The sequence below is a fragment of the Fusarium keratoplasticum genome, chromosome 4 (assembly GCF_025433545.1).
Source record: "Fusarium keratoplasticum isolate Fu6.1 chromosome 4, whole genome shotgun sequence".
Classification (NCBI taxonomy): domain Eukaryota; kingdom Fungi; phylum Ascomycota; class Sordariomycetes; order Hypocreales; family Nectriaceae; genus Fusarium; species Fusarium keratoplasticum.
The window spans coordinates 5,275,040-5,302,570 of record NC_070532.1 but is presented as its reverse complement, the minus strand read 5'-3'; the positions used below and the strand labels follow the sequence as shown (position 1 = coordinate 5,302,570).

At 51.0% G+C, this 27,531-nt stretch overlaps 12 protein-coding genes across 12 annotated transcripts; 2 read left to right on the top strand and 10 right to left on the bottom strand.

Annotated features, from left to right (window-relative positions):
- Positions 1-1,086: 1,086 nt before the first annotated feature.
- On the top strand, positions 1,087-1,867 carry NCS57_00666600 (uncharacterized protein; the record flags this gene model as incomplete). The annotated part of the gene is made up of 2 exons (XM_053056548.1): positions 1,087-1,319; positions 1,369-1,867. The coding sequence occupies 2 exons, from the start codon at positions 1,087-1,089 to the stop codon at positions 1,865-1,867; spliced, it is 732 nt and encodes a 243-aa protein (XP_052915503.1).
- A 384-nt stretch (positions 1,868-2,251) lies between these two features.
- NCS57_00666500 (FAD-binding PCMH-type domain-containing protein) lies at positions 2,252-3,770 on the bottom strand (the record flags this gene model as incomplete). The annotated part of the gene is made up of 2 exons (XM_053056547.1): positions 2,252-3,417; positions 3,467-3,770. 2 exons carry the CDS (start codon positions 3,768-3,770, stop codon positions 2,252-2,254), a joined length of 1,470 nt encoding a protein of 489 aa, XP_052915502.1.
- A 1,598-nt stretch (positions 3,771-5,368) lies between these two features.
- On the bottom strand, positions 5,369-5,713 carry NCS57_00666400 (NmrA domain-containing protein; the record flags this gene model as incomplete). Its single annotated transcript, XM_053056546.1, has 2 exons — positions 5,369-5,436; positions 5,491-5,713. 2 exons carry the CDS (start codon positions 5,711-5,713, stop codon positions 5,369-5,371), a joined length of 291 nt encoding a protein of 96 aa, XP_052915501.1.
- A 51-nt stretch (positions 5,714-5,764) lies between these two features.
- Positions 5,765-6,260, bottom strand: NCS57_00666300 (NmrA domain-containing protein; the record flags this gene model as incomplete). The annotated part of the gene is made up of 2 exons (XM_053056545.1): positions 5,765-5,840; positions 5,929-6,260. 2 exons carry the CDS (start codon positions 6,258-6,260, stop codon positions 5,765-5,767), a joined length of 408 nt encoding a protein of 135 aa, XP_052915500.1.
- Positions 6,261-7,367: 1,107 nt separating this feature from the next.
- On the bottom strand, positions 7,368-8,468 carry NCS57_00666200 (uncharacterized protein; the record flags this gene model as incomplete). The annotated part of the gene is made up of 1 exon (XM_053056544.1): positions 7,368-8,468. One exon carries the CDS (start codon positions 8,466-8,468, stop codon positions 7,368-7,370), a length of 1,101 nt encoding a protein of 366 aa, XP_052915499.1.
- A 2,316-nt stretch (positions 8,469-10,784) lies between these two features.
- On the bottom strand, positions 10,785-12,549 carry NCS57_00666100 (MFS domain-containing protein; the record flags this gene model as incomplete). The annotated part of the gene is made up of 4 exons (XM_053056543.1): positions 10,785-11,814; positions 11,864-12,172; positions 12,247-12,310; positions 12,366-12,549. The coding sequence occupies 4 exons, from the start codon at positions 12,547-12,549 to the stop codon at positions 10,785-10,787; spliced, it is 1,587 nt and encodes a 528-aa protein (XP_052915498.1).
- Positions 12,550-13,607: 1,058 nt separating this feature from the next.
- On the bottom strand, positions 13,608-14,816 carry NCS57_00666000 (uncharacterized protein; the record flags this gene model as incomplete). The annotated part of the gene is made up of 3 exons (XM_053056542.1): positions 13,608-13,646; positions 13,704-13,796; positions 13,854-14,816. The coding sequence occupies 3 exons, from the start codon at positions 14,814-14,816 to the stop codon at positions 13,608-13,610; spliced, it is 1,095 nt and encodes a 364-aa protein (XP_052915497.1).
- Positions 14,817-15,377: 561 nt separating this feature from the next.
- On the bottom strand, positions 15,378-16,629 carry NCS57_00665900 (uncharacterized protein; the record flags this gene model as incomplete). The annotated part of the gene is made up of 3 exons (XM_053056541.1): positions 15,378-15,647; positions 15,746-15,852; positions 15,909-16,629. 3 exons carry the CDS (start codon positions 16,627-16,629, stop codon positions 15,378-15,380), a joined length of 1,098 nt encoding a protein of 365 aa, XP_052915496.1.
- A 1,872-nt stretch (positions 16,630-18,501) lies between these two features.
- Positions 18,502-20,642, bottom strand: NCS57_00665800 (Fungal-trans domain-containing protein; the record flags this gene model as incomplete). The annotated part of the gene is made up of 3 exons (XM_053056540.1): positions 18,502-19,304; positions 19,375-19,770; positions 19,823-20,642. 3 exons carry the CDS (start codon positions 20,640-20,642, stop codon positions 18,502-18,504), a joined length of 2,019 nt encoding a protein of 672 aa, XP_052915495.1.
- Positions 20,643-22,921: 2,279 nt separating this feature from the next.
- On the bottom strand, positions 22,922-23,763 carry NCS57_00665700 (Fungal-trans domain-containing protein; the record flags this gene model as incomplete). The annotated part of the gene is made up of 2 exons (XM_053056539.1): positions 22,922-23,375; positions 23,435-23,763. The coding sequence occupies 2 exons, from the start codon at positions 23,761-23,763 to the stop codon at positions 22,922-22,924; spliced, it is 783 nt and encodes a 260-aa protein (XP_052915494.1).
- Positions 23,764-23,811: 48 nt separating this feature from the next.
- On the bottom strand, positions 23,812-24,156 carry NCS57_00665600 (Fungal-trans domain-containing protein; the record flags this gene model as incomplete). Its single annotated transcript, XM_053056538.1, has 1 exon — positions 23,812-24,156. The coding sequence occupies one exon, from the start codon at positions 24,154-24,156 to the stop codon at positions 23,812-23,814; it is 345 nt and encodes a 114-aa protein (XP_052915493.1).
- A 1,218-nt stretch (positions 24,157-25,374) lies between these two features.
- On the top strand, positions 25,375-26,142 carry NCS57_00665500 (uncharacterized protein; the record flags this gene model as incomplete). The annotated part of the gene is made up of 1 exon (XM_053056537.1): positions 25,375-26,142. One exon carries the CDS (start codon positions 25,375-25,377, stop codon positions 26,140-26,142), a length of 768 nt encoding a protein of 255 aa, XP_052915492.1.
- Between the last annotated feature and the right edge of the window lie 1,389 nt (positions 26,143-27,531).

Below are 27,531 nucleotides of genomic sequence, written 5' to 3'. Positions count from 1 at the left end.
GACTTATGAGGAATGTAGGGAGTCAATGACCTCTGATTGGTTATCTACCAGGGCTTTCGTCCACAACGCCAGGTTGAAGCCCTTGGATATTTATAGGCGAGAGGTTATTTGGAGGTTACTGAGACAAAAGAGCGGAGTTTATAGAACCTGGACTTACGCCTAAAAGGGAAGTTGCTTGACAGACAGCACGTGTCACTTCGCAGCTGGAAATAAGCTTTAGGAGGACCCAGCTTTAGTTATACGAGAACGAACGACAAAACGTGCTAACCTCGTGCGTGACATGTGCTCCGCATCGGACCATGCTATTATGGGCAGTTCATGGAATAACTACAGGGGCTTGGAGCTTGCTTATTTATTAATGCCGGAGAATAAGCATAACCCAGATGGGAAGGTCCATTACACTCTCCCATCCGCACTTATCCGATTTGCTGTGCAGGCCATGACTAACTAGCTTTCCGATACTTTGAGTTCTACTCATATTTGGCCAGCCCAAGCATCTCTTGACTTATCCATAGTCGTCAAGACAGGTTAGATATCCTCAGATGCAGTAGATCTTCAGTTATCATAAGCACTATATCTATCGTACCGACAGAGCAGGCGAAGAATGACTAGGGGGCGTAACTATGACAGTTCGTTGTTGTGGTCTGACTTGATAAACCCTAAGCAAAACTATAATTAATCATTCTGCCGCCAAACTGGGCTCGGGCCTGCGACCAGCCAGTCTCCCCGGTAGGGTATGTCCACCTACGCTTTCATCCTCTTCCCCTGTCTAGATCCTAGCATTCTGCCAGGGATTATGCCAGGGGCCTATGGGGCTCAAGGGTCTAAGGCCACCTGGCTTATCTCGATAGTTCTTTATGGCAGGTAATGGTTACGATTTAACTTCTCGTATGCTTCCACTTCTCGTTCTCGCATCGAACTGGGAAAGGCTACATTATTCAAGAGGCTTGCTATGAAAGAAGATGACTATATAAGACACCTCTTTCTTCCAGCAACATTTCAGGTGCCACACTCGAAGCACTTTTTCTTCATTCACCTTTCTCTATCAACCTTCCTCTGGGCCTACCCCGGCTCATAGCCTTCATCATGCGTTCCGCCGCCCTCCTGTCCGTTTTGGCCTTTTTTGGCACCGCTAGCACCACTCCAGTGGACGGCAAGCTTCAGGCCCGGGCTATTGTTCCACATGACTCGATTGGACCCGTCCTTCCCAAGACTCAAGGTGGAAAAATTGGCAATGCCATGGAGCGCTTCCAGCCATTCCTGCATATTGCGCATGGATGCCAGCCCTACACCGCCTCAAACGAGCAGGGCGACATTAGGTAAGGTGGCCATAGCCTTTCCCTGCTTTGTATCTAACAGTGTTGGCAGCGGCGGTCTTCAGGACACCGGCAACCCAAGCGCTGGCTGCCGCGATCGGAACAAGGGCCAGACCTATGTTCGCGGGGCATGGCACAAGGGCAAGTTCGCCCTTATGTACGCCTGGTATTTCCCCAAGGACCAGCCCAATGCTGGCAACGTCGTTGGTGGTCACCGCCACGACTGGGAAAACGTTGTAGTCTGGATCGACAACCCTGACAATGCCAATCCCCGCATCGTTGGCTTTGCCGCGTCCGGTCATGGCGACTACTCCCGCACCACCAACCCCATCCGGGAGGGCGACAAGGTCAAGGTTGAATATTTCACTCAGCTTGGCCTAAACCATGCCCTGCAGTTGAGCAACACCAGGGGAGACACCCACTGGCTTCTCCAGTGGGAGTCTATGGATGCCCGATCCAGGAATGCCCTTCAGAACGCCAACTTCGGTAAGGCCAATGTTCCCTTCAAGGATGGCAACTTTTTCAACAACCTGGATAAGGCTTTTATTTAAGTCTCATCCGTAACATCTCTGTGACTGTTTTTGGAGCGTGGCTTCTTGTTCAAGGGTGGCTGTAAACATAAAGGCCCGGTTTGATTCTCTATTACTATGATACTCGCCTGCGCTTTAGAGGGTGGGCTCTTAGGAAGTTGTGTTTTAAGAAACGGGGTTATATGTACTTGGTCTTATATCTTAGATATTCCTTCTATAAATCTCTTGGATAATACAGTGGTTTACAGTATGGGGTTTAATGCCGTCAAACACTGGTGAATGTGTCTTTTCCAATGGTCTCTTTTAGAGACTTCATCGGTGGAAAGAAAGGAATTCTACAGTATTGCCTGACGTTAATATCTACTAGCAGAACTATTCAGACGGCCAGTAGAAAACCTAATCTTTCTAGAATTTACCTCCACGTGGCTTTACGCCCTGAGGCGAAGAGAAAACATCCTTCGGATCGACTGTAGTCTTTATCTTCTCCAGTCTTGCGAGGTTCTTGCCCCAGTACTTCTTCTGTGCGCTTCCCTTAATCCTCAAGTTGGTGTAGCCGGCATACGACAGATACTTCTCAGGTTGTCTACCTTGGTAGATAAAAACGGCCTTGTCGGCAAATTCGTGCGCAGTCTGTGACGTCTCCGACTCGGTCTGAGCATACAAGGCGAAAAAGTAGGCAAGGTCGCGGTGAGGGAATGCCGTGGCGTCGCTAGATACATCGTTCACAGCGCCTCCATAGAGATCGACCAAAACAAACCAGCTCTTGGATCCGGAGTCTGAGTTCTGTAGGTACTCGAGCACGGAGTCAATACTGTCGTTGCTGGGCAAGCTTGAGTAGCCAATGGCCGTGTCCTTGGCGTAAAAGTATGACTGTTCTGGGAAGATGTTGGATATGCTCTCGAAAGTGCGGTTCATATGTCCCATCCAGCTCAGTCCAGCAACAATGTTGCGCTCAGTTATACCAGGAATGCGGCTCCCGAAGTCGAGGGCTTTGTAGTCTGCTTCTGCGCCAAAGAAAACCCCACTGATTAGGACAGAGCCCTTGCCGATGATAGCCACAGAGGAGAGCCGCGGATCAAGTGATTTATCAGTGGTGATTTCATGATAGGCTTTGAAGGCGTTGGAGAGCTGTGCTGGGTCCTCAGATGACACAGTAAATGCGAAGTTGACCGCCTCTTCAGGTTCAGGATAGGTCTGGAAGGAGAAACTCGTGACGATGCCAAAGCTTACACCGGCTCCCCGAAGGGCCCAGAAGATATCTGGATGTTGCGTCTTGGAGGCGGTTACGACGGTGCCGTCGGCAAGGACAATCTCCGCACTCGTCATGACGTCGAGCGAGGTGCCAAGAAGTCGGCTGTGAAGTCCGAGACCACCGACAGTTGCATGACCGCCAATTCCCACAGTGGGCGAAGATCCATGAGGCATGTATCTCTTGCCAGCAGAATGGAGCTTCTCGCAGACATCTTTGAGTCGATTGCCAGCCCCAACATTGGCTACGCCGCTTGAGTCGACTTGGACATGGTTGACATGTTTGAGGTCCACCACGACGGCACCATCGTTTCCACCAATGCCTGCAAAGTTGGTAAATAATTCGGTTGAAACTGGGTAACAGGGACTTACCTTTGTTCGTGTAGTCATGCCCGCCACTTCTTGCTTGAATCTTGCGATTGTACTTGGAAGCGCACACGACAATGCTCGAGACCTCTGAAGCATTGATGGGATAGATAATAGCAAATGGTTCGTATGGGAGATTGAGGTTGTAAGGACGGACATGGTCTGTTTGAAACCCGGTGTCACCAGAAAATCTGGCCCTCTCAGTCTGTCCATTAACTGATGCCAAGAGACAACTCTTGAGGCTTGGTGCCGCGAACACGTTTGCTGTGGCAAGACACCATGCCAAGCAAGTTGCTAAAGAGCGTGCCATTTCGAGTTCGAGATTATGCGATGGGAAGAGGTTGCTCAAGCGCCCAGGTGAAGAGGTGAGGATGCTGTCTTGATGAGAATTTACCGTTCATCGGAGCGAAACCCATTACATACCCATCATTTGAGCCTTTATTGAGGCTCACGATGTATTACGGAGTCACGGCCTTCATCGAGCTGTCCAAGTTCCGTTGAACGCGATCTTCGGACCCCGAGTTCTATCTTGCACTGGTGGTTCACGATGACGTTATGCCGATTTCTATTTGCCATATACGGGGTCCGCGGGATGCAGCTCTCTGTTCAGCTTGGCAGATTTTAGGCATGCCACGAGGTGTTGCGAACCTTATTCTTCTGAATGACGTCCAAAGTCCGAAAGGCCGAAAGGCCGAGCTTAATTTGACGACTTCGCAAAATGCAGGGTTTTGGGTGGATGAAAATAGGTTAGTAGGCGGAGGCTTTGTCATATTGCAAGGGCTAGCCTCTTTCCTTGTTCCCTGTACACCTAATTTTAGCACATCTTATCTGATCTGCCGTACCCAGAAGTGGCTCGGTCTATTAAATACCGTAGAGATCCCCCTTTCCAAAGCTGGGGAAGCCAAGACTTTGGTCTTAGGATCATCCATGGCAGGTATGAGCTTCCCAACACATCGATTCCACCGGACTCAAGCTCGAATTTGAGAAGAAACTGTCCCTGGTCTGACAGTAGAAGCTTAGCAGCACTTATCAAATCGAAGTTCCTCTTGGGTCAAGTAACCAGGACTTTCAAGAGCCCCATTTCCCGAACCTGGGCATTATGGTCCTCCTTCGGAGCCGCCAACCTTTACATCGCCGGCTGCACCGCCGTAGAGCTACACGGCTTCGGTATCGGATCTACTCGAGTTCTTACAATTTATGGAAACAAAGTACATGAGACATTGAAATACATCGACCCGAACACCCACTCGTTTGCGTATTCGATTGCCGACTCACCTGAGCTTCCCGCTACTGGCGCCCTTGGCTTGATACAATTGCAAAAAATGGGACAGGACGAGACTGAGATAACGTGGAAAGGGTTTGCGGATAGTGTGATTCCAGGAGCAGAGGAGGCTATGAAGCAGCAGTTGGCTAAGTTGTACAATGATTCCATTGACAAGGCCCGAATCACGCTGGAGAAAGAGACTTGGGTGTGATGCATGCGGGATCACGGCTATAGAAAGATAGTGCAACTTGAAATGAATTTCTCTTTCCTCGTAGTGTTCAATGTGTCTAGATGACTAGGGTCTGTTAACGACCGTTTACCTGCCCTTCATAGCCATCACACCGAGAGTAAGATGATCGTATAATCAGGGAATCAAGACAAAACCAGGTACCATTGGACGGTTCTAAAGACATGGAGTTAGAACTCGGAAATTTAATCGAAGCCACCAGGAGTTATGCCCTTGTAGTGGTTTTCCAGCGCATCTCGGTGAGGGGCTTGATACCGGGGAACAAGTCGTTCAACCGTGGCCCATATCGAGTAGTATCCAGCAATCCAGCTCCCATGAAGTATTGAATCGCCGATGGAAGTCTCTCTGCCATTCTCTTGGGCCAATACTCATACAAATCTTCCCAACCATCCAGCTGTTAGAAGCGGGTGATGTCTCCGGATTTGAGATCCTCAAGGTCGTTGTGCTCTCGCTCGAATTTGGTGCCTGAAGTGTGTCAGTTCATTATTGAAGCATTAAAAACGTTTCAATGCAACCTACCCGATGCCTTTTCCGCAATATCAATGAACTCGTTCCAGGTGAGGTAGTCTCCGGACATGTACAGGCGGCTGGGCCACTGCGGAAGTGACAGACTGGCGACCACAAACCGGGCCACGTCCAGAGTATGTGTGAACGATACAGGAACGTTGCCATCACCAGGAATGATGGCTTTCTTCGAGTCCAAGTCCGCGATGTACTTCCGAGGGGTCAGGAAGGTCTTCATTTTTGACGAGAAATAATAGTCAAGGAAGAAGCCATTGTGAAATCTTGTCCACTAGAGGCTTTTAGTCATCGTGAGGATCTTTTCGATATCGAGCTTGTGCCCGCCGGTGTACAGGACGGACGCCATTCTTTCACGCTACATTAGCAGTGGGTAACCGAAGGGAAATACTAGACTTACTCCTCATCATATGGAACATCGATGTGCTAGGCACGAACCTCTTGGTCACGGCCGAGGCTTCAGCAGCATAGATCAGATTATGCCGGGATGGGGTGACCCCGTCAGAGATAAAGACGTTGGAAATCAGCGTATGGACTTCTTCAGCTTCCAAGACGTTGGTGGTGTCTTTGATGTCCGAATAATCTACAGTGATGATCTTGACCCCAAGCTCACCAGCCTGGCTTGCGTCGGCATTTCGGCTCAGAATCTTGACAGTGTAAAGATCGGGAAATCGCTTCAGCTCATGGATGATGGCGAGACCCATGTCCCTAGTGCCTCCGGCAACTGCAACGGTAATTGGGGCATTGCCTTCCCGTCTGTTGGTGGCCATGTTGATTTTCCAGAAGAACGAATTGGAAGTAGAATTGGATTGTTGTGGATGGATTTGAAGGACGAAGCTTTGCTGGGGCTGGCCAGGAATCAAGAGCCAACGTTTCGTTTTTATAATTGAAGCTGATATGAATATCGGAGGGTCTTGTTTTTCCGCTTTTGCGACATCTCGGACACACTGGACTTTCTACAAAAGTCCGAGCATGAAGTGGGACGGGCTTCGCGACGACCATAGCACTTGGCAATTTGGCAGCTGTGGCCACCAGGCGCCCGCAACAACAATGGTCTTGACGAGGATCAGGATAACAGAATGGAGTTAGGCGCTATTTGGGATTCAAATTAGTGGTAAAATTGTCTGACATGACTTGATGGTGCTCAAGGTAGGTCAATAAATATGGTAGTCGTGATGCGACGCCCACTCCCTGGATCCTAAGATCTATAAGGCCCAACCGCAAAGGTACCACTCAATAGTTAGGTAGGTAAAGGTAATTTGGTATCTTAAGATACGAGTAATTTTTTTCTCTATAAGAAGAGTATTTTTACTTATGAGTATTTCATATATACCGATTTTATACAATATGTATAACTTTATTCTCATATTCTATATTATTATATCAAGATATGATTCAAGCTCTAGGGTAGCCAGGCCCGCTAAATATTCCCTTGTTACTCCTCCGTCTCGGTGAAATTCCCCTTTCCCCGCTCTCGTCTTGCACACAACACCATGACCCCCTTAGCCATGAGCAAGCGAGCCTATGACGCGTATAAACAGCGCAAAGTCAAGGTAAGCAAGGTGCAACCCCGGATCCACCTGTTCAGCTCCAGACTGACTGACACGCCAACTCAAGTGTGATCTGACAACTGAGATGATCAACTCAGTTCGGAGTTACTCTCTTCTCACTGCCATATGCTCCACCGTCCTCCACTCCATGCCGCTCGATGTCTGCCCCCAGGGCGATGCTCTGGCAACCCTGTTCCTGACTCTTTGGAGCCATAAGGCCTGGCATCCGAGAGGTGGAGAGTCTTATATTATAAATAAAGGGCGATGTGGAAAGACAAGACCATTCATAGTCATTTATAATACGTATTGGCTAGTTTTCCCAGGCCGTTATCTTAAAGGAACCTGTTGCGTCGCGCTATGAATCCCTCCCCCAAGCTTGGGAAGCGTATTGAGATAAATTTGCACGACCTCGCGCCCAGGAAAACGCCGACGAAACAGCTCAAAAGCATCAAGATCTTCCTCTCCAACCCCAAACCGCGGCATGATCACCCCGCCATTGACGAGAAGATAGTTTGCATACGAGGCAACAGTATTACCGTAATGGTCCCCCGCGAGAACCTCGGTAGGAGGCTCAGCAAGTTCAACGACCTCTAAGTGCCGACCTTGGGCGTCTGTTTCTTGCTGGATAACTTCTCTCGCTTGCTCGTACGCCGCGCGTAGGATTTCCTGGGCCGTCTTGGGCGGCCTGGAGAGGAGGACAACACCCGGTGAGAGAAAGCGTGCAAATGCATCGATGTGATAATCTGCGATGTCGTGCCCCTTTACTCCTCGAAACCATATAGTCTTCTTAACCCCTAGGAACTTTCTAAAGTGTTCTTCCACTGCCTCCTTCGATATGCCTGGGTTGCGGTTGGCGTTGAGAATGGCACTTTCTGTGGCGAGCAAAGTGCCCTCACCGTCAACTTCGATGGCGCCACCTTCGGCTTTAAATGGGGCGGTAATGACCGGCACATCCATTCTGGATAGGATTCTTGAGACTACGCCGTCGTCCCCTTCGCGGGGGAGCTTAGCACCCCAGTAGTTGAAGTTCATGCTCAGACCAGTCGGCGAGCCATCTGAAATGTTTTGGACAAAGGTGGGACCTGTGTCGCGGACCCAGAGGTGCCAGGCTTCTAGGGGGCAGACGGTGACCCTCTCAGAGACGGTATCTTTGGCTCGTGATACGTTGTGGGGCCTGGCGTACATAGTTACAGGCTGGAAGTGGGATATGGCGTTGGCGATTGCTGAGACTTCGTAACGGGCGGAATGGATGGCTTCATGGTACGGCCATGGGATAGAGGCGGAGTCAGGCCAGACCATGAGTGTATGGGAGTGGTTGGACCATTCAGCTGGCATGTAGAATCGAGCATGCGGTTGGGATTGCAAGGTAGAAGATTTGAATAGCCATTCACCTGGCATGTAGAACTTGGGATGCGGCCGGGATTGCATGGTAGAAGATGTGAATAAACGAATATGAGCGGGAGGCTGAGGGAGATGTTGTCTGGATAATGAGTTGTGGGCGCGCGTTGCCACTTGATGTGCTGATAGTGGGTGTCTAAACATCGTGAATAGGACAGGCCGTTGCTATCGGAAATTCTATACAATAAAAACACTGAATGTCTAGTGAGGTCGACTGAAGCACTGATAGCCGGTTGGTAGAGCTTGCGACGTGGATGGTATTAAGTGAGATCTCGTAGTACCAGTACGCTGGGTCGTGTCAAGCACAGAGTCATTGTCCCTGATCACAAGCTATGTGGGAACTTGATGCGTTAAGGCGCTAGTAACTCTCACCCGACAGTAGTATGATCCGAGCATCCAGAAACGGCGACTTCCCGCTCGGCGATCTGGCGAGGTAGGCAACTGAGTTGCTGATGTCCGCACTTATCTGTAACCGGCATGAAGGCCCAAAAGGTCGTACCAACACCGGTACTCCGTTGGACTAGGGGCCACCGGCTGGTTGTAAGCCTAGAGGCTGCATGGCGACGTCCGTTCTCTAGACATAATAGCCGTCGGAGAAAAGGAAAGATTATCCTGCGCCACCCGACGGTCCTATTGGTATCCAAACAGGAAGGCAGCCCTTGAAAGTTAGCCATCAGTGAATACCGGATAAATACGGCAATTGCGCAGGGCCAGCGGGGAGAAGCCCCTTGAACGTGCCCAGACGAGTAGGGTTTATACATTGGAGATCTAGACCGTGGAGTTTCCTGACCGAGGCTACCTAAGAGTTTCATATTGGTGAGAACGGTGAACCAATTGCCCACAAGTCACAGCGCAGATAATGAGTTGTAGGATTCAGTGAACACGATCGGGCTGAGCTACGCGCAAGATCTTCCTGATTCTGATCCCTATGCCTATCCCAGTTATCGCTATCTTGCTAATACCAATAGCTCGATCCTCAATGCTAATGCTTAAGCGAGGCCTTGTAGGCAAGACGCTAGATGACGGCTCAGTGATCATAACTCTCTCTCGAGCTGTCAAAACCGTCAACGGCCCCAATGACAATGCCCCCTAGGTTCCGGTGGTCCCGCCCCCCTGTCATAACCACTGTCCATCACATTGAAGAATGGGTGCTCCTCGAACGTCTAGCACCCCTGAAAATCCCGACAGGTCAAACCTGGGGTTCATCAGCTCTGACCAAGAACTCTCTTATCACAGCGGTGCCCAGTCGACCGGAGCCGCAGGGTGAGTCCATCTGTGTGTACGCCAATAGCTTTGACGTCAATAGAGCTAAGCCAACATCAGCTTCGTGCCGCGAAAGGGATGCATCTGGGCGAACGCCTCCAAGCCCATTGCATCCAATTCACCTGACGCATTTCATATCAATCCTGCAGCTGGCATGCTTAGGGGCATCATTGGGACCTCTTGGAGGCGCCAAACATGCACGGCGGTGTAATCGTCTGGAGATGCCCCTGATTTCTTGTTTTGCGGGCGGGGTAGTTGGTGGATTATTTACCGAGATTCCCAAGCTCTCGGGAACTTGCTCTCTGTCGAGTCGGTGACGAAGGGTTGTTTCAGGGACGCTGTAGATCCTCGCTGCAGCACGGACCTTAAGATCTGGGTCATTTTGCACAGCCTGAATGGCCAAGCTTAATTGGGCTTCATTACTTGTTGATGTTAGTGTTTTTAGTAGAGAAAGACGCGTTTAAACGCGAATGGTCACGGAGTTGCGGTCAGGTGCGTCACCCTCGGTGACCATGTCCATTGGCTAAGCTCCCAACCGATCCGGCCCCGATGGCCCCTGATTGAGCGCCAACCACCACACCAGCACCCCCGTGCCTTCATGAGTCCATCTGGCTTCTTTGGCGTAGAGCCAGAGGCCCCGCCTGCTTAATGGGCAATCCAGACCAGGTGAATCGGCAGGGGCTAGACCGATGTGGTTAAATAAAATAAGTTTATAAATAATTTTATTATAAGTAATTAAGTTATACCCCTAAACTTAAATTTTTATAATAAAGTTAGCGCTAATCATATAAGGAGATTAAGCTAAAGACTATACCTGATCATAGTAATACTATATATATAACTATCTTTAGTTACTCCATAGCCCGCTCCATAACCAGTGTCTTAGAAGATCATGGGGCGCAGAGCTTCTTAGACAGCGGCGATTATTGAGTTACAGTTCAACTATTTAGACGCTGTAGCCCCTACCCCATTCCACTTTCTTGGCCACAACGCCAGGCAAAGATGACACCTATCAGGCATAAACTTAGGCCTATCTTCCCCGTCCAACAGCCATGTTTGGTCTTGGAAACGCCCCTAGGCATCTTAAGCAGGGTCTAGACCAAGAGTCGTTGCCACAGTAGCCGTATCCCGCTTCATCAAGCTCTTTTTGACGGGGTTCTTTGCCTCGAAGACTTCGTCCATCTCCTCCAAGGTGCGCTCCTTAGTCTCGGGGAAGTAGAAATAGATAAAAATGCCTTCAAAAATATCCCAGAATACAAAGAAGATGTAGAAATAGTATCCAATATCCTCAAAAGCAGGAGCTGACGAATACTGAATGACGACGCTGGCAGCGGCAGAAGTTAAGTTACTTACCGCGGTGCCCTTTGCGCGAGTAGCCGTCGTTAGTGTTTCCACAATGTACATAGTCTGCAACGGCGTCCAGCCGAACGAAAAGGCGACGCCGAATAAGAAGACAAAGACTATGGTGGTGTTCGCAGCTGAGGCATTACCGCCCCCGCTGGTGGCGAGCTTGGAAGTGCCAGTCATGACCGCAAAGCAGATAGAGCAGAAAAAGATAGAGTAAAGCAACAAGGGCCTGCGACCAATCTTGTCGCTGAAGCGTGCTCCTAGGATTGAGGCAATGAAGCAGAACACGGGATTGAGGCCGTTGAGCAAAAGCTGCGTGCTTTCGGAAGTTATGCCCGCGTTCTGGACCATGACGGGGAGATAATAGCCAGTTACCGAGTTGCCGCTGAGTTGGCCAAAAGCAGCCATGCCCAAGACGCAGATGAGCCTTCGGTGAGCCGAACGTGTGTTGACAAGCTCGCGGTAGTCCCACCACTTCTTGTCCGAGGCGTCTTGGCGGATACTGTGCTTCATCTCCTCCATCTGCAGGAGAACCATCGGGTGATCCTCTAAGCCTTCTCCATGGTACTTGGCGAGGACAGCCTTGGCTTGCTCTATTTTGCCATGGGCAATGAGCCATCGTGGCGACTCTGGCACAAACCAGACACCACATCCCACAATAACTGATGAAACTAGCTGCCCCCAGATAGGGATGCGGAATGCGTACGGGTTGTCCCACTTGGAGCAGCCAAAGATGGTCCAGCTTGCGATGATAGAACCAAGCCACCTAAACCTATAAGTCTTGAAAATCGTGGCAGTTTTTAGCGACGACTTACCACATACAGTTGTACAAGCCCGTATGAACCCCACGCCACCGAGGATGAGACATTTCGCTCACATAGCACGGTGCACTGACCGAACAGAAGGAGACGCCGAATCCAAGAATAAAGCGGCCGCCGATGAACATGGAGAGTTTCGTCGAAGGAGCCTGGATGCAGGTGCCAACGACGATGAGTAGAGCACCGGCGAACATGCCAAGCCGTCTACCGAAGAAGTCGTTGATTGGTCCGGTGAAAGGAATGGCAGCAATGGACCCTATGTTGTAGATGGCAAAGATGAAGCCCGTCTGTGAACCTGCCGGAGTCCTGGGGGGTGGCGGAGACACGCAAATCAGCACAAATTCCACACGGCCATCTTTCTGAGCATGACAGAGACTCACGTGTTGTAATAGTTCTGGTAGGACACCATGGCATTTAATCCACCCATGAGTGACCCATCGTATCCTGTTTCCATGTCAGTCACGAAATTCTCTTTACCCATTGGCGTTACGTTACCCACCATTGAGGCATCCGCAGAAATAAGTAATGAGCAGACAGCCGTGCAGCCTGAACATGGACTTGGTCCATGGGCTGCACTCAACTTCAACGGCGCGGTCTGCCAGATGTTCGGCGAACTCATTGTGCAAGACATGCTCGGTAGCTTTGAGATTAGGGAGGTCCTCTGTTGACGCAGACTTTGCCATCGTGGATGAGGATGGGGGAGAGTGCCGGGCGAAGTAGTCAGGATGTCAAGTGGAATATGGGAAAGGAGAACGCTATGGTGGGCAAAGATGAGGCTATATAAGAAATTCCGAGAGCCCCCAACGCTAAACAGACCACATCTGGCGCTATCGCGAAAAGGTGTCCCCCGTCCCGAAGCGATGTTGGTTGTCCCGAGCCCTTGACATTGTCGACCCAAGTCGCCCGCTCTCCCCTGTAAAGATATCGGATACAGTCGAATGAGGAGGTATGGATCATGCCCCTTCTTTGATACTTGATGGACAAAGTCTAGATCTTGGGAATCCGCTATCCCCGGATTTACCCCAGGTCTCGAGATGGCTGACTGGGCAGTCTACCTTTGCCCCGCGCGGGGATGGTTTGGGCCCTGTCCATGCCTTGTCACGGCACCAAAAAGGGTAATTTTTGCCCGCCACGCTCACGCATTTTGAAGCAGAGGAGCTAAGCAATAGTCAAAGCGCACTCTCCCAAACAAGCAACTAGTTAGTGGGCATACGGACAACCAAGACAGACTCCATCGTGCGGAGACTCGGGAGTACTGCACCAAAGGATAAGCTACCTCCATTCACCATCCTGCTGGAACACACCCTGGCCAGTTCCCGGACATGAGATGAAGGTGGGCGATTTTTCGAGACCCAATACAGATCGGCTTACAATAGGAATGGATGTTGCCTGTAGGCGAGTCGAGAATAGCTTCGTGGCATCGCATCAGTTGACAATAGTACCACGACAAACAACGCAACAAAATCAAGGTCAAACTACAGGTAATGCCACTATCACTGCATTCCGGTAGCTGAGCGAGAGTTGCAGACATGGCGCACAAGATAAGTTAGACGGCCGAAAGCTTGAAGCAAACAAGTCACGCAAAACGGGGAACAGCGCTGTTAGAATTGACTTCTAAAGGCAGATATCGTTCAAATTCTTGTGATAAATTCATCAAATTGCCAAAGACATGCTCTAACACGTCCAATCGCCATAATTATCTCTGCATCTGTTACAGCACTTGCCTACACCGTGCCTCTGCTTACAAGCCATCGCCCGGTCGGAGAACGTTGGACCATCTCTATATTCCAGGTATTAGCACAGTCTAGATCGTCAAATATAACTCAGGTATACGTACAGTGTCCCAAGGCCGGCTTGAGTCCACGTAGCGTAGATCAGTTCCGAGCCGAATCACATTGTCCTTGTCATGGTTGATGCAAGAGGCATGGATCTACCCACTTGTCAGTCCAGCTCAACTTGGAATCGTTCATCGATCTAAATAACTCACGGCGTATGAGTTGTGAAGCACAACGTCGCCAGCTTCATAAGCCGTCAGCAGCCACCGTCTGTTGTACTCCTTGGCGAAGCCGGCAGGGCCCTCGGCCAGCAAACCACCGCCATTCATGTTTCGATTGTAGGCGTTCTTCATCTCCTCATCAGTGAGACCGGCTGCTTTAGCGCGGTCAGTGAAGTCTTGTTCAATCTGGGCCCCAATCTCTTGCCCCTTTTCTAGATAGATGAGGCCTCCGCCGTCGATCTTGATGTCTCCAATAGGAACCCAAGCTGTAATGACGGTGTCTTCGCCGTGTCGAAGAAATATCTGGTCGTAGTGAACCCCGATGGCCTTATTCTGGGGCATATTGTTGCGTAGGAGAGTTCTGCGGATGCTAAGAGTGTTATCGCCCCAGCCAGTCATCTTGGCGATAAAGTCTTGTAGGGCCGGGTGCTGGCAGAGGTCTTCCTTATACCAGTCCTCATGGTGAGCTTGCATAGCTAGATCGCCAAACAGACGCGCAACCTTTGGGTTTGGGCCCGTGACGTGGCCTTCAGCGTCTGTCGAGTTGGCAGTTCCAGCACCGATGCCGGGGAAGTTGAGCCGGTCCTGAGAGGTGTTGAAGATACCATCGACCGGCTTGCTTCCTGGAGCGAGAACGCCAGTGGGGGCAAGCATCTCAAAGTATTTCTGCCTGACCTTAACGACATCCTCTCGTGGCAAAATTCCCTTGAGAAAGACGTAGCCATCCTCCTTGTACCGTCTCCGAATCTCCTCCATTGGCGTATCCAAGGTAGTAGCCTTTAACAAACCAATTGACTTGCTGGGCAGGATGCCATCATTGACGTAAAACTGCTTGTGCTCAGAAATGGCCGACAGCATTTTGGAGACAGCGGAAAAGTGATGTCTTGACAGAGGCAAAGAAGGCGAATGAATCAGGAAAGGTGGATCTGCTCGAGACTCAAGCTGGATTTGCATCTTAAATACCACGCTTCTGACCGGTGCCCTCTTTTTATCGCGGAGTATGTATACCTGATGGAGAAATAAGATCGAAGCCAAACGGCGGGATGCATAGTAATAGGCTTGATGCAGCTCGACTTCTTGCAGCTCCGGTGGAGAGGGGTGATGATTGCCACATGGATATGCAAACACACAAAGACAAGAGCAATGCCGGCGCTTCTCCGCCCATAGAGGAGGGGTTGGGCGTCCCAAAGGGGCAATGATTGTCTGACCGGAAAGGAAATAAGTGTCCGCTCGCTCCTCCGCACCTCGCGGAGTATGGAGCTGAGCAAGCGTTTGAACCGAGCTTTACTGCCCATGCATTTCCCCGATGGGCATGCCGGATATCGTATATGCAGCTGCGATTCATGGCCCTTGGTAATATAACGGGATTGGCTGACTGTAGTAAGGTGCCGGCTGGCAATGAGGTACTCCCTGCTGAAACCCTTGGTCCGTCTGAAATAGGTGAGGCACGCTGCCAACATGGCAGCTGTTGCTCCTTGACTTGCTGCGACGTGTTGGCATCCCAGTTTCCATGCCTCACCTTTGTGACTCTCCGTCTCTATTGTCGATCGACTGCTCCATGCGTGGCCAAATACCCACCAGTGAAGACCGCAGATCTGTGGTCGGCCAGCCGTGAACCTCTTCCAGTTGCATCAAAAGATTCAGAACAGCTCGGCGCTCCAGCGGGTTCTCTATTAAATCTCCTCCAACTTGTATCGCCATATATGCGACTACCAGAGCGACTGCGGTTGCGGGATTCGTCAAGGCAATGCCACAGATCAAACGAATGACTGATCGTGCTTCATCCTAATTTACTTTGGTCAGAAAAATTTAGTAGTAAATAGGACCAAGCCATAGGTTACTACCCAAACACTTGGATTGCCGATTGAAGAAATCGCACTCACATCCATCCTCTTCAAAGCTGCTTGCCGTCCCAATCCTATACGAGGAACACGGGGATCATGCGTGATCAGTAACACGCTTGCCAGACTCCTGTATTGCCAGCCCATCACTGCACGTGTTAGACTCAAGGCCGAAGACATCAGGCTTGTTGCGGGAGTTCCTTACCATGCCAGGAAGCGAGCACTCGCACCTCCCCAAATGGATAGTCAGGGCCATTATCATCGCGGAAACACAAAAGGTCGTACGATGGCGGCCGATCCGTATCCCATTGCACATTGGCAGCCAGTAACGAATCAAACCTCTCGATGGTCTGGGGCGGCTCCCCAAAACAAAACTCGAGCACCTCGAGGCAGTGACTCACAGCTCGGTTCGCCCATGCGCAATCATCTTCTGAGGGATCAAGCTGGTCGACAAGCCCCGGCGGGGCCTTAATCGCCGGGGGCCGCTGCGTCCTCAACGAGGCGTAGATCTCTTGGCGCAGGCCCGCCCAATACGCAGCGCGTCCCAACCCCGTAGCCTGTGCTATCTGGGCTGTCTGGGTTCGCAGAAGTGCCCGTGTGCCAACCGAGTGCTGGTACTTGTCCGAACCTGAAAGTGGAACATCAAGCTCTTCAAGAAGACGGAGCACCACAGTAGCAGCCAGTAAGTCGTCGACGGAGTTCAATGCCACGCGGTCTAGCTCGGGAATGAAAAGCTCCAGACACCTCTGGTAGTGGCGGTCGGCGAGATAAGGGTCAAACTCTTTACAGGTGCGGCTCAGGTGACGGGCTGATAGAGCTAGGATGGCGTCCAAGAGTGGACGACATGTCCGTGCTCGGTAGGGAACTTCGACGGCAAAGTGCCGTTCCCTATCAGAGAAGTCAAACTGATATGAATTAGTTGTCATTAGAGAAGAGGTGAACTGGGAGTAATTCATACAAACCAGGATAAGTGATTCGTAAAGTGCTGCAGTAGCAAGGCGTCAGTTGAGTCCCGGAGGACCCAACAGCGGTCCACGGAGACAAGTGGCTGAGGCGTTGCCTTCAAGCCCTGATCTCCCGCATCTGAGGTACACGGTTCAAGGGGCGACTGTGGATGGCTGCCAACTGGAGACCGGGGGCCGAAGTCCAGGCTCTCTCCATCCGGACCAGGCGATGGTGTGCGCTCGGGCTCTGTATAGTATACCTGGCTGGAGATTCCAGTCTCATGCACGAAGTCAACTAGCACCATAAAGCACTGGTCAGATTGGGTAGTTTCTAATCCGCGATGGAGGCGCCCTTGACGTACTTCTTGCGGGGACGCCTGACCATGGCTGGGGGCGAGACAATTCAAGCTCGGGTCTGGCTGTCCTAAAGCGGATTTGTCTGGCCGTCCGGCTACATGACCGTCCATTTTCTTTGCATAGTCCGCACTGAGGCTTTGCTAAATCGCCTGGGGGCGTGCGCGTTAATGACGTGACGACATAAAGGGCAAAACGGGGCTGAGAGAGACGCACATCGACGGTGGAGTCTACGACAGTAGTCACTAATAGCAGGCGTGGTCAGATACATAGCATGCCTGTGTAGTCTCTGATGGCACAATCTGCATTACGTACCAGGCTCTTGATCGAGGAGGCTTGTCCTCTGGTGCCATACTGAGCAGATCTTGGAGCGGACATTGATGAAACGATCCGGGGGAAACGGGGTAAGATAGAGGCGGGCGAGAGTGGGGAAAAGTTGCCTGCTTAAGAACAAAGACAGGTAAAGCGTAAAAGGGAAAAGAATTTCCGCCTGTGCAGGGATTAGCATCCGGTGTCAGGTGATCAATGTTGGTTTAGGGTGTTGGATTTCGCTTGTGTTCAGGCAGACTTAGCTAACGAGATTACGTCTAAGACGAATAGTACTGTTGGATTGGGCCCTGTACAATAGCTGACCTTTTGGCCTAGCGGTCAATGCGCTAGCCCAAGCCTCTCTTTTTCCGTAACAGAGGCCGGAAATGCCCTGAGGCATCTAATCTCACACCTGGAATTCTCCCGCCATTCCAACACAGTCACCCCTCCTAGTCTAGAAGCTTGGAGACTCACCTCCAATATCACGAGCAGGAAGCATGATGGGATGGCAGTGCGATGGAGAATTGCATCACAAGCGAGAACTACGGAGTTTAGGGGGTTATCGTGTGGGGTCCAAGAATGTCCGGCCGTATTGATCATCTGGACCGAACAGGGGCCTTGGAATGACGCCTCGAACACAACGGAAAGCTCAGCACCGAGACAAAGGCCTGGAATCCGCCGCTTTAGCCCAGGTCTTGTATTTAGTAGGCAGCGGCCGGTGAGGAGGTTGCATTCACTGGAGTTAAGGTTGCTATACGTTTGTGCAGGGACTTACAGGCAGGCGGCACAATAATTGTGCTTCTAGATCCGAGGCAAAGTCATCGAGCGCGCGAGCTTATCTAATACTGAGAAATGCTTGATCCAATGTCCTGTATTTGTATTTGCAAACTTTGGTCAAGAATGAAGTGCAGCTCGAGCAATGCATTGCTGTATTTCCTTGCCATTACACGTCGTCTCTAACCAGGAGCTCGTCTTATCTCTTTCTTCTCTCTAAACTCTATTAAAATGAGAACCTATATACTTAGGCCTCTGGCACCCTTGGTCCAGCGGTAAAGAGATAGAATCTGTCGTCTAGCTCTTTTAAACTCCTCCCATCCGGACGCATTTGCCCCTTGCACGCTATACAATGTCAAACGAAACACACGACGAAGGTTTCTCTAAGGGTCTTTTGGTCAGTAACTACTCCAATGTCTAGGGCCGAACGCTCTTAGCAAATACCTGGAACTCTGTGTTCAGCGTCAAGACGCAAACTTCATGCGCTCTTATGATAGTCTCGCATGCCTGTTCGACAGTCTGATTCCGTCCTAGTTGTGGCATGCGGTCAGCGAACAGTAAGAGAATCAGGCTGCCGTGAAGAAGATAGACTCCAAACAGACACGGCATAAAGGTCAACTCTGGGTCTAGCCTGAGGATCTTTGACAAAGCCGCTGAAGCATCCACAGCAGGCGAAGCGCATGCCATGAATGAAGGGGTCGTGATCCAACCATCATCGTTATCCAGCATGCTGATCGCATCCCATTTGCCATAGAGTAACACACGCAGGACGTGGAGGATGTGTGTGCTGTATGCCAGTGCCAGTCTCATCTCAGACCACTGCGCAGCGGCGTCGGCTGCCGGAGTACCACTGCTATATCGCCTATCCTCCTGTGTTTGGGCAGATTGTTGGCTGGCACCGAGGTTGTCGGCATTCCGTAGCGTTCCCGGCGTTGTATCGCGACGTCCAACCTCTTGAGCAAGGCGTTTAATGCTTTCTTCGCACTCGGCGATCGTGTCTGCAATGGCCGACGGGGCGAGTGCATTGTTCAACCTGGCAAGTCGGGGGTGATGCCGTGCGTGCCGCAGCTCGATTATGTCCCCGAGTATGGCCATCAAAGGAAGGAAATACTGGAAATAACCAGCTCCAGAAATGGTTGTCGGGGGGCCCATGCACCGGGATGGCAGCATATCGTAAGGGATGTCGTCGAGATTCTCCCATACATTATCAGGAAGAGGAGCTGGTCTGATGGTTAGCATGATAAGTAGCAGAGAGAGGTACTGCCTAAGAGTACTTGCTGTACACCTCACACATGGAGTCGGATATTTGTAGTGTTTGGTTGGAAGAGAGAGCAAGGTGACGATCTATTGAATACAGGTACCAGAAGACTCGCCGCCTCTCCTCTCGAGCTTGCAAGTCCATTAACCAAGGCGGAGACTGATATTTTCGGGTCGGGTCGAGAGAATCGTTGCCGTTTTCCATATCTTCAACGTTCAATTGTAGTGACATGGCGAGCCTTGTCGCTTTGCTCCACCACTTTTGGCAATCGGACTTGAAGTCTCCAGCAGAGACCCCGATGCAGAGCAGAAGGAATGTAAGGACATCGTCAATGGAGCTGGCTTGTTCGCTGCTTCCCACCGCGTTGGGGACAGCCATGGTACTTGGACCGTAGTGGTGTACTTGTTCGCTCTCAACCCGCCATCCACCTATCAATATCAGCCAACCCGGACTGGTGTTTCTGGAGAGGAAAGGCCCTACCGTGTGTCCGCCGCCATCCATCTGCGTCTCGACAACTTATCAACGCTACTGCCAACTCGTAGAGGAAATCCGTGAGCATCGACCTAGACCCTGGGACCAGCAGCGCAGAGAGGTCCGCAGTTTGGGCACAGCACCAGAGGATTGTGGCTAACAGGGCTGGCGACGTTTGCCGCGGGTTAGTCGGGTGCAGAAGAGACTTCTTGCGGAAAATACGTGTGATGATGCACGGCGATGCGCTGCGAGAGAGCGACGTTCTGGGGTCCAGAAGGTAGACATCGAATAGGTCGCATGCCAATGATGCAGGAAAGGTATGGCTAAAGAATGGGAGCAGAGGATATAAACATGGATATCGACACTCGAAAACTGCAGAGGCTCGCTGCGGAGTCAAAGTCCGGTCAATGCTGGCTTCGACGGCGAATTCGCTCGGGCTAAAGATACTCAGACATGGCAGGGCACCGGTTGTGCTGGTGGAGCCTGTCGAAGAAGTAGGTGTCTGTTGTGAGCCATTCGACTCTACCGGCGAAGGCCCATCTCGAATAGAGGGATGGATAGCACTCGAAACCACAGCATGTTGAACTCTGCTGGGCCCGTAACCAATGCTGAAACCCTCTCGTGAAGAGGGACCGCAAGCAGCGGGGTCTTGTTGCTCAGGATGCTGTGCACGCTGCGACTTACTCAGTCTTCTCGAAGACGGCAAGACGCCAATATCGTCCTCCTGCTGGTGTTGGTCTGAATCCAAAAGCAGTGCTGATGCAGGGTTCGGCGATGAGGGCGTGGATTGTTGATCATTCTGATATCCGGGTCTGGTAAAGGTTGACATCTGGGCGGCAATGACAGAATCCGCAGTCCCAGATCGCCGAACTCGACCGCGCTTCTTGATCCGTCGGTTGTATTGGCAGGGGTAGCCATATTCTGCGGCGACGAGGCAAGTTAGAGCTATCCAACCTTTTCCAAGGTCTTGATTATTCCAAGACTCTGTGTAGTTCGCAAATAGCAAACAGTGGCACGAAACGTACCTTGACATCTACAACTAGCACGTGGAGAGTTAGCGGATGTTGGGTGGCACCAAGTGGTTTGAGATGGGGTTCTTTTTTTTTTTTTTTTTTTTTTTTTTTTTTTTTTTTTCACTTACCAGGGATGGGACCCGTCACAGCGAGTCCGGGAGGAGTGGCATTTGTCACATGCCATCCTGGTTCGTCTTCTCAGCCTGGCGTCGGCGGGTTGGTTTGTCTTTAGCTCAGCTGTATCGGTCCAAGCCCGGCTGCTGTGTTGATGCATATTGAAGGTCAAGAGTCGATAGCCAACTACCCCCGTGATCAGTTCCAGTAGGGTGGAAACGCTGCGAACTGATGCTGTAGGCTGACGAAGTGAATTGATCGGCCCTCTTCGGTTTGCAGGTGTGTTGTGTGTAGTGGGGAATGCTACTTGACTGTGGGGATGTGCGCAATTTGCCGTCGGGTTTATATCCTTCATCGAATATCGGCCTGATCCCCATCCGTCGGCATGCTTCTCCCAACCTTCCTCCATCCTTCTCTGCAGCCTAGTCAGAAGGGGGAAGGAGCACTGCAAGACACTCAGGCCGCCAAACGCCACAACTCTGTAGTCAACGGAGTGGCTGGAGCGGTTGACTGAGAATGCACCCTGATGGGTGGTTTCACATCCTCGGAGGTTACGACAGACCTTGTCGTCAGAACCGAAAATGGATGGGGGCGGGTCTGATGAGGAATAGTCCCGCCTGTGCTGGTGGCTGCGGCTGCGGTGATGATGATGTCCGGGTCATCTGCCCTTCGTAGCGGTCTTGGTGTTGCCGTCCAATTAAGGTTGGCCATACTGCCATTGACGTTATGCCACTATTCTTACAGCCGTTTGCCCTTCCAGTCTAATAACGCCCCATAGCGTAATTTTAAACTGACGTAATGTACTGTCGCAGGGGTGAAGAAGCGATAGCTCCTCCGGCCCTGCGCCCCTGATAATCCAATGCGCTAATCAGGAGAATATCAGTCTGCTGGCTTGAGTTTAGCGGGACACTTGCGAATGTTTATTCGTCATATATCTGCACGGTTACTATAGCTGGACCGCTGCCTCGGTATTGTGGGTTGCGTTGTCGGGATCGGCCGCCTCGGCATCGTCTTCTCTCTTCCCCCTGATGACTCAACGTCATCTTTAGCGTGACTCGGGCACCGCATTAGCGCCTATCTTCGGCATAGTTTGATCGAGGCCTCGAAATCCCTGCCAGATAGACTCATCCAGACTAAAAAAGGTAAAATGCCATGGGCGGCTCCGACATCCCCGAGACGGTCCAGAGGCTTTCAATCAATTGAGGCGTCTGTATTACTCCGAGGGCCCTCAGGAAGCCGTGCAGTCGAAATCGTACGACAGAAATTTTCTCACATCATGGTCCTCGAGCTAGCCGGACGAGGAGGTAAGAGACGGCTGGGTAATCCACCCGGTCGATCGAGCACAATCGCCCAGTACGGATAGCTCTTGTCAAGTATTCCCAGTCATCTGGGGTCGCCCTCGGAACAGTAGCACAGAGTGCTCTTAGTGCTGTTAAGAAGTAATGATGGTCTATCTCTTCTTTACTATGTCGTCCGCTGTATTAAAACTCCTAATGTTACTTCAACGCCCAGACTCTGTTGTCCTATTTCTCTCAAGAAAGATCAGCGAGAGTATGCAAATTCAAGCAGCAGGCAACCCCTCTCAAGAGGATAAGCCGTAACTCGACTATTGCTACGAAGGGTATCTAATATCTAAGACTGTTAGGCAGATACATATTCTAATAATAGTATTTTATTAAACACTCTCATGCTCTGGGGTAGTCTCCGCGTAGACGTTAATATAGGCAGCCGGATCTGGAAAGAATAGCACCTCCGTGGATATTTTAAAAGCTTCGGTAAAAGATAGGGCTGACACCCTCGGGCTCTAGAAAGAGCTCGTACAATTGCCAAAATTAGGTCTCGAGGCCCTATCTTGAAAGAGGAACAGCTCCAGCTACGTAGCAGAGCGCTATCTGCAAGGCTGATGCCCACGTCAAAAAGCTTTTGTTCTTGTCGTCCTCTTAGTAGTATACCCAAAGCGTCCGGGTAAAGAGTCGCATTGCTAAATACTTCTTACCATGCCAATGCCGTGGCAATCCTTTGACCTCTGACAACCATAATCGTCTTTCCAGTATCGAGCGGGAGATCCAGGGGGAGTAATAGCCCACGACTGACTACACGCAGGAGATGGCTTCTTCCCAAAAGGCAGACGCCACATCGGTACCCGAAGCCACTGATGTGTCATGAGCGTATCGAATCGTTGGCTTTCAATCACAGATTTATTTGGTTGAATGGTGCAGAGTTCCTTGTTCATGTTGTATGCCAGAGTGCCATATCCAGGTTGATGGTTATCGCTTTGCGGATGCCATTCGTAAAGAGAGCAAGGGAGGGAGTCGAATAGATGGATGTGATTCATGAAATGATGCATGACGGCGGGTTTGTTGGAGTCGATAACTTGGGCTTTTGCGACGCAGCTTCGCAGGTTTACCGGCCATCGATGCTGAAGAGCAATTGTCCTGATGACGATGATTAGTGGATGTTGGAGACGGGGTGGTAGAGACAGGATACTTCTCACCTTTCTGTGACACACAGAAGCCAAAACAGTCTGTGCCTCTCCTCCCGTTCCCTTTCTAAAAGGGTGAAGTAGCCGTCCTCTCGGGTTAGATCCTGCGACTGGGCAAGTGATATGCTCTGGGTCACATAGAACCGAGCATGGCCAGTGTTGTTGAGATTCCCGTAGCTTGCGTATAGGAAGAATGAGCTCAAAGTCGAATCAAGACTGGTATCCTTGGTGATGTTAACCTGGCGAGGTGCATTCTCGGCGAGGCTGAGGAGCATTTCTCCCGTTAGCTGGGGAACATCAGGATCCGTCCCCTGCCCAGCACCATCTTTCGTATGACCCATTCTGAGCTGCAATCGAGTCGCAGTACATAGTGAAACTATCAGTACATATCATGGCAGGGGCAGCTCCTCTAGCCAGATCGCATCAGACAGAATCTCTTCGCCATTAACCACCGGCATGATCGGAAACAGATGTTTCAGAAAGACCTCGATATGGGCGGCCAAAGCCAGAGATAGTCGCCGACTATAGCCTGCGGCGTCTAGCAGGAGCTCGTTCGAGGATTGAGCCAAGATGTTATACGAATCAGTCTGGAAGACGGAATCTTTGAGCGTCCCGTTCGCTGCTGGAGTTGCCTGTGGAGGTTGGGGAGGGAGCTCACTATGGCTTCGAGGTTCGCCGTCACTCTTGCTGCCCATGCTGCTAGTATCCAGTCGTAGTAGTGTTTCCATAGTCATGGCTTGGAAGCAATTTTTATCAAAATTGGTCCGTCCTTGTCTGAGCTGCGATTGTCGACGTCCTTGGCCACCCTTGGGACCCCTGGGACGGATGTTGTGCAAATACTGGCATCGTAGAGCTCCGTTATCGCAGGTTTTGCAATGGAAGACCACGTTCGCATTTTACCTTGCGGAATCGACAATTATCGCCTGCCGGATAGGTCTTTTGTTGGTTGTTTAACATGGTGATAGTCACGGTGGAGTGTTGAGCATCCGAGGGGGACGACTCCGCGCGTGTAGGCAACACGCGGACGAAGCAAGGTAATTCAACGAAAACAAATAATTTGGAAGAGTGAAATACGTAACCGGGTCGATATACGGAGTATCAAAGACGGCATCCGCCCCGAAAGGCGATGGGTACAATCCAAGGTGTGGGCAGAAGAGACGACGGAACGCCCCCGAGGCATTTAGGCCCAGATCAGGGACTGGGTTCTGACTGATCCCGGTTATCAGGAAAGACATCCTATCGCATAAAATTAGCGCAGCCACCGTCTTGTACCCAAAACCCCGTCATGTTCATAGCTATTCCTCAACCGGCGATGGCTCTGACCGCCCTGCCCCACGTGCCAGAGGGTCATAGTGAAGTCATCACGGCTGTGATCTTGAGGAGGTAAACACATCGCATTTGAAGCTCAATTTCAACGCTTTGAGACGCAATTTTCGAGAAGAAGAGTATTGTTCCTGCGATTCCCATAGAAAATATACCTAAATCGAAGAGATGCCGCTCTCACGAGCCCGTCGGCAGTCCCGACGAGGTCCTCAATCGCTGCCGGCTACACAAGAGGAATCAGAGATGCCGCCCACCTACCCTCGCGATCCAAGCACGCAGCCGGCCGAGTCACAGCTTCATAATAGTCGGGGCTGGCATTGGACTGACGAGCAGACGTTATACTTCCTTCAGAAGCTCCTGGAGGCTCGTCGAGACGGCGAATTGAATGTGAATAAAGTCATGCCATACCGACGTGTATTGGAGAGCTTTATTCCCGGCTTCCAAGAGAGATGGGGGTCTGATATGTGGGGATATGAGACGTTGAAGAATAAGCTGAGGAATCTAAAGGGATTCTGGCGTGTTTTTTCGTGATGCTGCTGACCTCTCGGGCACGGAGTATGACGAAGATACTGGGCGGCTTTATATGAGTCGATCTAACGCCAAGAAGGTCAGGGATAGGAATCCTCATCATGGGAATAAAGTCATTAGCGACGGACTTCTTATCGGTCCTTATATCTCCTTTGATTCATGGGGGGGAGATCTTCTCAGATGACCCGCCGGCAGGTCGTCTTATCACCGCAGCGACAGACGAGCGGGCATGGGGAGGGCACGCAGGAAGTGCGGCAGAAGCTCAAGATTCGGATGCCCTGATGGCCGACGACGATGAAGAAGAAGAAGAAGAGGAGGAGGACGAAATTGAAGTCGATATTGAAGAGGAGGCAGGGAATAGACTGAATAGTCTGCCGCAGAGTCAGCCACAGAGTCAACTTCCTAATTCCTTGCAACTTCCCGACTCTCTGCTCGAAGGAGGGGATTCACAACCGATTCCTGCGTCGCCTCGCACGTCTCATACGCCGGCAATAAGGTTAACTCCTTCTTCCACACGCCTGCGAGAGCGGCAACGTACCGCTATCTCTGAGTATCACACACAGACTTCATCATCGTCAAGGAAGAAGTCGAAGGGCCAGGGCACGATCACAGCGGAGGAGTTAAAGGAGCTTCTTCATGAGGATTCTGCGAGGCGCCTTTCCGTCACATTACGGGCAGCCGGGTCAGAGGATCTAGAGAGGGCTGTCAGCAACTGCTTGGAGGTTATTGGAGAAGCATACGGTATACCTTATGCCGTGAGGGCGATCGCGATGTTTAAAGAAGTGAGGAATGCGGTGATATGGAATGCGCTTGGTTCAGTGGAGGTGAAGAAGGCCTGGGTTGAGAGCCAAATTGGCCCGGCAGAATAAGGCTATGAATAAGGCTATATGGTTACTGTGATTTAAAGATGAAGCTATGTAGTGTTATACCTGCTAAGGGGGCTTTTCCTATATAAATTGACCTTAATTCAGGTGCCTTATTACTGACTTCAATAGAGCTATCACAGACCTGATTTTGCAGCTTCAAATTACCCCTCACCGCCTTCAGCCTCGCTGCGGCCCCTCTCTCTATTCACTTTCCTCACCTCCTTCACTTTCCTCGCTCTCGCCGCTGCCGCGTATCTCAACAGCTTCCTCGCCTCTATTGCCTCTGTGCCGACGATGATTTCTGGCTTCCTGTTCTCCTTCTTCTCTTCTTATTCCCAATACTTCATTATATCTCTGCCAAGTCGCTCTCGCGATCGCCGTACGTAATCCACGGGATGTCTGAGTCGGCACGAAGTCATCCGCGCGCCTCTTGGCTGCCTCCATCGCTGCCCGAGCGTGAGGGAAGTTATTCAGGTATGTCTGCAGATCAAGATCACGCTCATTAGGCTCGAGGCCGTCTCCTAAGATGAAATTCCACAGACCGGTGACCGCAAGGATAATACGCTGTTGATCCCGAATATCATATTCTGCGGCGCTGTGCCTCACGATCTTGAACTTCCTTTTCACTCGACCAAAGATCTGCTCCACGATGACTCGAAGCTGGGCGTGACGAAGGTTATATATCTCCTTTTTTTTCTGTGGCCGTCGATCAGCAGCTTCCCAGTCTTTGAGATGGTATCTAGTCCCCGGGAAGGGAATTAGGATGCCTCGACTAGAGCCAAACCCGGCATCAGCTATGAAGAAGCGTGCTGAGGGGATTCGCAGGTCAATAGTCTTTGCAATCCGGATCAGTGAGGAGTCGTTGATAGAACCCTCGGCGCCCACAAGCACATATACGAAGAATCCCTCGAAGTTAACTGCTGTGAGGATATTCTGTGATATGTTGTTTTTCCTGGACCAATATCTCTTCTGATGCTTCCGGGGCACATAGGCAGGTATATGACAACCATCTATAGCTCCAACGGCGCCGTTGAACGCAGTCATTTTCGGGGATAACTCCACGAAAGCCGATAGATCAAGAAGATGACTTGTTGGCTGCATAACAAAGCGTATATGCAGTCGGCGAAGAGGTTCGAGGAGTTCATGGAAGATATTCGAGACGGTTCCTTGGCTGACACAGAAGCGAAAAGCAGTATTCCTCTGCGGCTCCCCCATACGCGAAGATCCATAGCAGGATCATCAACTTCTGCTCGAGGGATATCTGCCTACTATCACGAGCAGAAGTATTAATCCTCAACCACCGGCAGAGGTCTCGAAATAGGGCTTGTGGCATACGGAATAGGTGCTTGAACATATCATCATCCCCCTCGAGCAGCCACGAGGCATAGTCTC